The 6,145-nt window shown below is 37.0% G+C and overlaps 1 protein-coding gene across 1 annotated transcript; it reads right to left on the bottom strand.

The window, feature by feature from the left end:
* Positions 1-736: 736 nt before the first annotated feature.
* SARC_12694 (Ras-like protein Rap-1b) lies at positions 737-3,633 on the bottom strand. The gene is made up of 5 exons (XM_014293194.1): positions 3,309-3,633; positions 2,523-2,705; positions 1,681-1,818; positions 1,372-1,440; positions 737-1,099 (listed from the first exon to the last, which is right to left on the bottom strand). The coding sequence occupies exons 1-5, from the start codon at positions 3,435-3,437 to the stop codon at positions 1,061-1,063; spliced, it is 558 nt and encodes a 185-aa protein (XP_014148669.1). The 5' UTR covers positions 3,438-3,633; the 3' UTR covers positions 737-1,060.
* Between the last annotated feature and the right edge of the window lie 2,512 nt (positions 3,634-6,145).

Below are 6,145 nucleotides of genomic sequence, written 5' to 3'. Positions count from 1 at the left end.
ATGTGTGTGAATATATAAATATATATATATATATACATATATATATACATACATATGTATATATATATATTATAGTTATATATAAGCACGTATTATATAATATATATATACAATACATATAGATATATATATATATATATGTTCGCATATATGATATACGTATTCTTGTATTCTTATATATTTATTTATATCTCTGTATCTATATCTATATATTTAAGTATAAATAAATACGTATATATACATATATATATATATTTACATATATAAATATTATGTATATATATATATATATTAAGGGGGTTGGTATATATATATATACAATATATAAATATATATATATTAATTATATATTTATATTAATGATAAATTTATTTTTATATGTACATTCATATATATATATATATAATTATATATATTGAAATATTCATCTTCGTAAACATTAAAATGCTCAGATTCGTCAAATTACATCATATATACCTATTATATATAGTCGCAGATTCAATTGTGGAATTTTGAACAAATATTTACTTTGGTAGTATTTTACGTCTCAGTACCTTTGTTAATATAGGTCTCCCATCGAACGAGTATTTCAAGTATTTTTTGAGAGTGGATTTTTTGAAGGCATTTAGCCCATGCAATCACAAATACAATAAAAATGCAAGGGGCAGCGTTAAAACAGATCGCATACTACCAGGCTCTACTATTGATAGGAAGAGGGAGACCATCAGTGGTGGCGCCTGTGACGTTCTACTGTGATTATAAACTAATACACGGGGAGATAAGAACGTGAGAGATATCAATCAGCATTTACGCGCTAAAATGGCTTCTACAGAAACCAACAAACGAAACTCCGTTGTCTAGTTGTGACTATTTATTCTTTCAGTCGTTCGCAAAATCGCGTCAGTACCAAGTCAAACTCAGTTGGTAAGGTAGACGCCAAATTACGAAGATTACAAAGTTATACGTCGGAAAATGCCATTATCCTGGCGATTAGCAAATCTCCCTTAATCTGATCCATTTATGATTTTGACGCAGAATTGTTTTGCAATACATAGATGATTTAAAGGATAAGGCATCCCTTCTTCTTTCCTTTCTTATCCTGTATGGGAATGGCGGAAAAATCGATCATGTGCCAATCAGAAGTAGTACAACAGATATCAAATTTCCATATAAAATTTGTGTTATTCGCACAGAAGGTAAAATTGGGTGATACCCCAAATCCACGGCGAAAGTAAAAACTACAATATACATTCAATAAATAACCCCGCAATCATGGAGACAGTGAGAAATCCAATAAATATCCAGCAATCATTATCGCGGGGAGTCCAAACAATGAATAAATTAATAAGAATCCAAGAGCGAAGCAACTACCTTATGGGTATCGGGCGTAGCTTCGTTGATTTGCCGTACCAAACTAAAGAAAATTTCTGATACATTTATCTGTAGCGAAAGGAGAAGGAAAGTGTGAATGTCTTGAACTTTCATCCCCACAACCAGGACAAAAGTGGTCAGTCATCATGATTGAAGCAACAATGCGTGAACAATCCCGGTGCAAAGTACGCGAGTACGTGTAAGCGTACCGAAACAAGCAAAACGATATAGCATAGCAAGCAGAATTCGATGCTAGATATATCGAGAAAGCCTTAGAATAGAACAAATAAATGCGAGTACAACACACACCTTGCTCTTTGCTGAAGCCTCGATGAAGTAACAACTCCATTGCTTCGCTCTGGCACTTCCCTGATCTTTGCCAATCACTCGCTCGTCTTCCAGATCACACTTGTTCGCACATAATACCATGGGTACGTGGTCGGTATCCTATTCGACGTGCATAGTATTAGAAACAATCGGTCAATAGCCTACTCGACATGCAAAAATAGAACCCCGTTGGCGAGATGTGGTTGTTATATACAATTCTACTATCCTTATAATTGCGACCTCAAAATGCACTGGGCTACAAAGATTGCGCTATAGTGGGAGTTATTCTGGACAGCTACAGACTTGCTGAGTTAATAACAATTTCAGTTCCCGGCAATATAAAAATTTCAGTTGCCCGCGATGTGCTGAATTGATGAGATTTTCAGTTGCCCGCAGCAAAATCATTAGTATTCGAACCCACTTCGATCAAAACTGGTTCCTAAAGTCCCATAAGTATCACATTTCTACCTGCAGTCCAACTACACAACGTACTGTATTGTAATTTTTTACCTTACGATAACCTGGCATTTACATAGCATATATAGCTCTCGCGCAAGCCTACAGATTAGGGTAAGTTTATAACTCTAGTGCGATACATTAGGATCCGGTTTTGTCCTAAAGCATCAAGTACCAAAAGCCAAGCACGATATACCACAGTTACTTCACAAATGAACAGGCCAGACCTAAACCGCATTCGGTAATTTTTGGTTGCAGACACTACACTTTATGATCAAGTTTGCAAAGTAAACTACTGTGATTGATACGTTCCACTTATAAAGCACAAAGAATGTATCACATGTAGTCTCGCGATTGTTTTTGCATACCTTCACACGTAGAATCTGGTCTCGCAGATCCTCCAAATCATTAAAAGTACTTTGCGCGGTAATAGAGTATACCAGCACAAACCCTTGTCCGTTCTTCATATATAAGTCCCTCATGGCAGTGAACTGCTCTGTACCAGCAGTGTCAAGAATCTCCAGCATACATTGCTGGCTGTCAACCTCGACCTTTGTACGCACAAAAATAGATAAAAAAAAGTAAGTGGAATGCAAAGCTGTGCAAAACTATGCCACCCAATAAATGAATTGAGCTTGCGTCAACTATCAATATAACTATGTGACAAATGAAAGGGAAATTAAACAATCCGCAATAGCTGCAGTCGTGACTGCGCAAATGGACCATAAATCGCCAACATGTACACATATTTTTAAAAAAAGACGAAGTATTTTGTCCTGGAATATGCTCGTCTAAGCGTATAAGGCGATCTTGGAGCGTACCCAATCGAAATACCATACACAAAAAGCTATATCGGATTTTGTTGCAGCGTGTTCCAAATATAATACGAGTGTCCAAGGCAAAACCAAACCGGTTCCAGATAAGCACGACCGGAAAGCACCTTAAACGAAGATACGATCATACATACGCTACGCAAGCAACAACACAGTACAACGGCGAACACTCAAAAAAAGGACCATAAACAGGATACGATGGTATTTATTCTACACAAGCAAACACAGTGCTAAATAGAACACTTTGGACTTGCCTGGATACGCTCGTAATTAGACTACACCAGCAACAACACAGTGCCAAGGCGAACACTTTGGACATACCTGTTTTCTATAACTATCTTCAATCGTGGGATCATACTTTTCTACGAAGATTCCCTGTACGAACTGCACAGTTAGTGCAGATTTACCCACACCTCCAGAACCTAGAACTACTAGCTTGTACTCTCTCATGATGACTATTTGCGAGAAGAACAATACAATATGAACGTGCTTTGGGTATTCGTATTTGCTTATATTATCTCCAATTCTCGATGGTGTTTTGATGTGCCCTTTTATGTTTGATTGTTGGTTATTATCTTTTATCGCAATAATTTTAGCCGGCTCTCTTGGGTTGGTTTTGGTTGAACCAGGCACCAGCTATCACAGTATGTCGCCTACATTTTTTGTGTGTTTATTATTTATCAAATAAATATGTATATCTATGAACATAATTTAATATTTGTGGCGAGAATTAAGACATGTAGACTACAGCCTAAATTGCAATATTTTAAATTTGCGTAGGCTCTTGAGGTGTACTGACTCAGTATACACCGTCTTTGTATTTACAACAAATTATGGTGTATATACTGTCGTAAATAACCATAGAACAACAATATTCCTAAATTGAAAGTGGAATGAAAAAGAGACATATTGTTACGTTTTATATTTTGAATTTTTTTAGAGCAGGGAGACAGCTTCTTTCTCAATGTTTTTTATTGTGTTAAAAAAAAAACAAATCAAAACCCATGGTTCCAAATTCCAATGACATGGTCTCAGGCTATATAACACAGTCCGAGGGGCGATGGCAGCCTTCGGGCTTCGGCCCTTCACTATTTACTTCCCTGTAAAGAGAGTCTGAGAATCCGTGGGGGGTTGAGCTCCTGAGCCTCTGAGCGAGGCCTGAGGGTTGATGAGGGTTGAGGGGCAGTGAGGGCCTGAGACTGAGAGCCTGAGAGTCTGATAGCTGACTGCCGAAGCTGGGCCTGAGGAGTGAGGACTGTCACTGAGGACCCGACCGCCGAGAGCCCGAGAGCCCGAGACTGATGTTCTCTATTTTTTTATTAAATTATATATATATATATATATTTATTTTTCTATAATATGCACGTTCGTTTGAGAAATACAAATAATATTATTTATTATTCGCACGTTCTGATGTTGTAACGAATGGGGCTCCTCGGATATCCAGAATTGCCCCTTGATTTCGTATTTTGCCGATCAACGGGAACACTCGACAACAAATATCGGTATCATTTCCACGAATGGAATCGCTATTTGATCTGCAATCTCTTACCTACAAAATGAAGGGCAAATCCTAAAATCCTGGGAGTTAAATAATTGGAATTTGTAGTTTTAACATAGTCCCAATCACATTCTTCAATATTCTTGAGTGCGCCAGTGGTCACTGTGGTGAGTGCGCGAGTGTCGCGACTCGGCTAAGAAATAACGGCTGTAGACCTAACGGCTAACCTCAAACCGTTTTCCGTTGAGACCTTTATATATCGAATATATATACGTTTACATTCAACTTTTATTCCATATACGGTCCTTTATATGCTCATAGGTGCACCATTCGGGTCTAAACATTCAAGTGCGTACCGTTTTCAACATACGAACCAGTCCTATATGTTTTAGGATTTAGGGTTTTATATAACTTCTATAACGTTTTAAAATTGAATAAATATGCGTTCAGGTTCAACTTTTCCGTACCCCCATAACGTAATCAGCTTAGCTGTGGACTGTGGAGTTTGGACTGTGGTCACTGGAGTGCGGACTGTGGCCCTGGGGCCTGGCCCCTGCGCCAAGTTGTGTATTTACTATTTAGTTTTTGTACAATACATGTGTCGTGATACAGTACAATGTATTTACAGTACATATATACAAAGACGAGTACTTTAAAAAAAGAAGAAAAAAAGGAGGCTATGAGCCCATGTATGACTGTACTTATTTCATATTTACCTGCTGTACGAGTCTGAATTCTGGAATACTCTGTGTCAGATACCACTATTTTTATATTTACGAGTTTGTTTTATTTTGTTTTGATATTGTTTTAAAAAAAACAAAAAAAAACAAGAAATACACTCTTGGAGTCTTGAGTCATGACTCATCCCTTTGCGAGTTTCACCGCTTTCACGGCCCTCTGCCCTCTGGTCTGATGAGTGGGTCTGGATCAGTCATCAGAATCTCATCAAGGTCGTAACAGAAATCGTAAATAAATATTTTAAAAAAAGTTTAGCGAGACCCTGATCCACAGATCCAGAACCTCAGAGGGTAGACCATACATCACATAAATTCGAGAAAAAAAAATATGAAGGTTGTATAAATTTTTAACTTCTGTAAAATATAAAAAAAATCAACTTTGTGCCTCCTCTTCTTGTGTGTTGAGTGGGCGCTTGTAGCTACTAATTTGTTTAAAAAAAAAACATCCGATGTGAATGTCAAAAAAAATACTCTCCCTTGGCCTTGACCCTTCTTGTGTGTGTGGGGTTGTGGACTTCTTGTGAAGTTGTGGTCATGGACTTGTGGCTATATATATATATTTTTTAAATAGAAAACAATGTGAATGGTAAAAAATACTCACGGGTGAGTGCCCTTCGTTGGACGGGGGGACTGATGGCGGTCTCTCGAGTACGAGCGCTATTAAAAATATCGCAAATAGGAAAATCGAAGTCGGGTGAATGATAATACTGAAACTGTTTTCTATTTCCCCTGGCTATTTAGACATCCGATACAAGCAGTACTTTTTTTTAGCTAACCACACAAGTATTTTAGTAAATATTTACTTTTATAACGCAACACCTCTTGCTAATACTTCACTTTACTGGCATGTATGTAATCTACAAACTATGAATATATTTACCAATATATATATATATATACCAATATATATATATATATAC

The sequence above is a fragment of the Sphaeroforma arctica genome (assembly GCF_001186125.1).
Source record: "Sphaeroforma arctica JP610 unplaced genomic scaffold supercont1.2509, whole genome shotgun sequence".
NCBI lineage: Eukaryota > Ichthyosporea > Ichthyophonida > Sphaeroforma > Sphaeroforma arctica.
The sequence above is the reverse complement of the archived record's forward strand: the minus strand, read 5'-3'. Positions and strand labels throughout refer to the sequence as shown.

What these genes read in the sequence shown, in the direction of transcription:
- SARC_12694 (XM_014293194.1), bottom strand. Translation starts at nt 3,437, where the DNA reads ATGAGAGAGTACAAGCTAGTAGTTCTAGGTTCTGGAGGTGTGGGTAAA. An exon ending in AAGATAGTTATAGAAAACAG is followed by an intron (nt 2,706 to 3,308) that starts GTATGTCCAAAG and finishes GTGCGTACAAAG; the next exon opens with GTCGAGGTTGACAGCCAGCA. An exon ending in ACCAGATTCTACGTGTGAAG is followed by an intron (nt 1,819 to 2,522) that starts GTATGCAAAAAC and finishes CACGTCGAATAG; the next exon opens with GATACCGACCACGTACCCAT.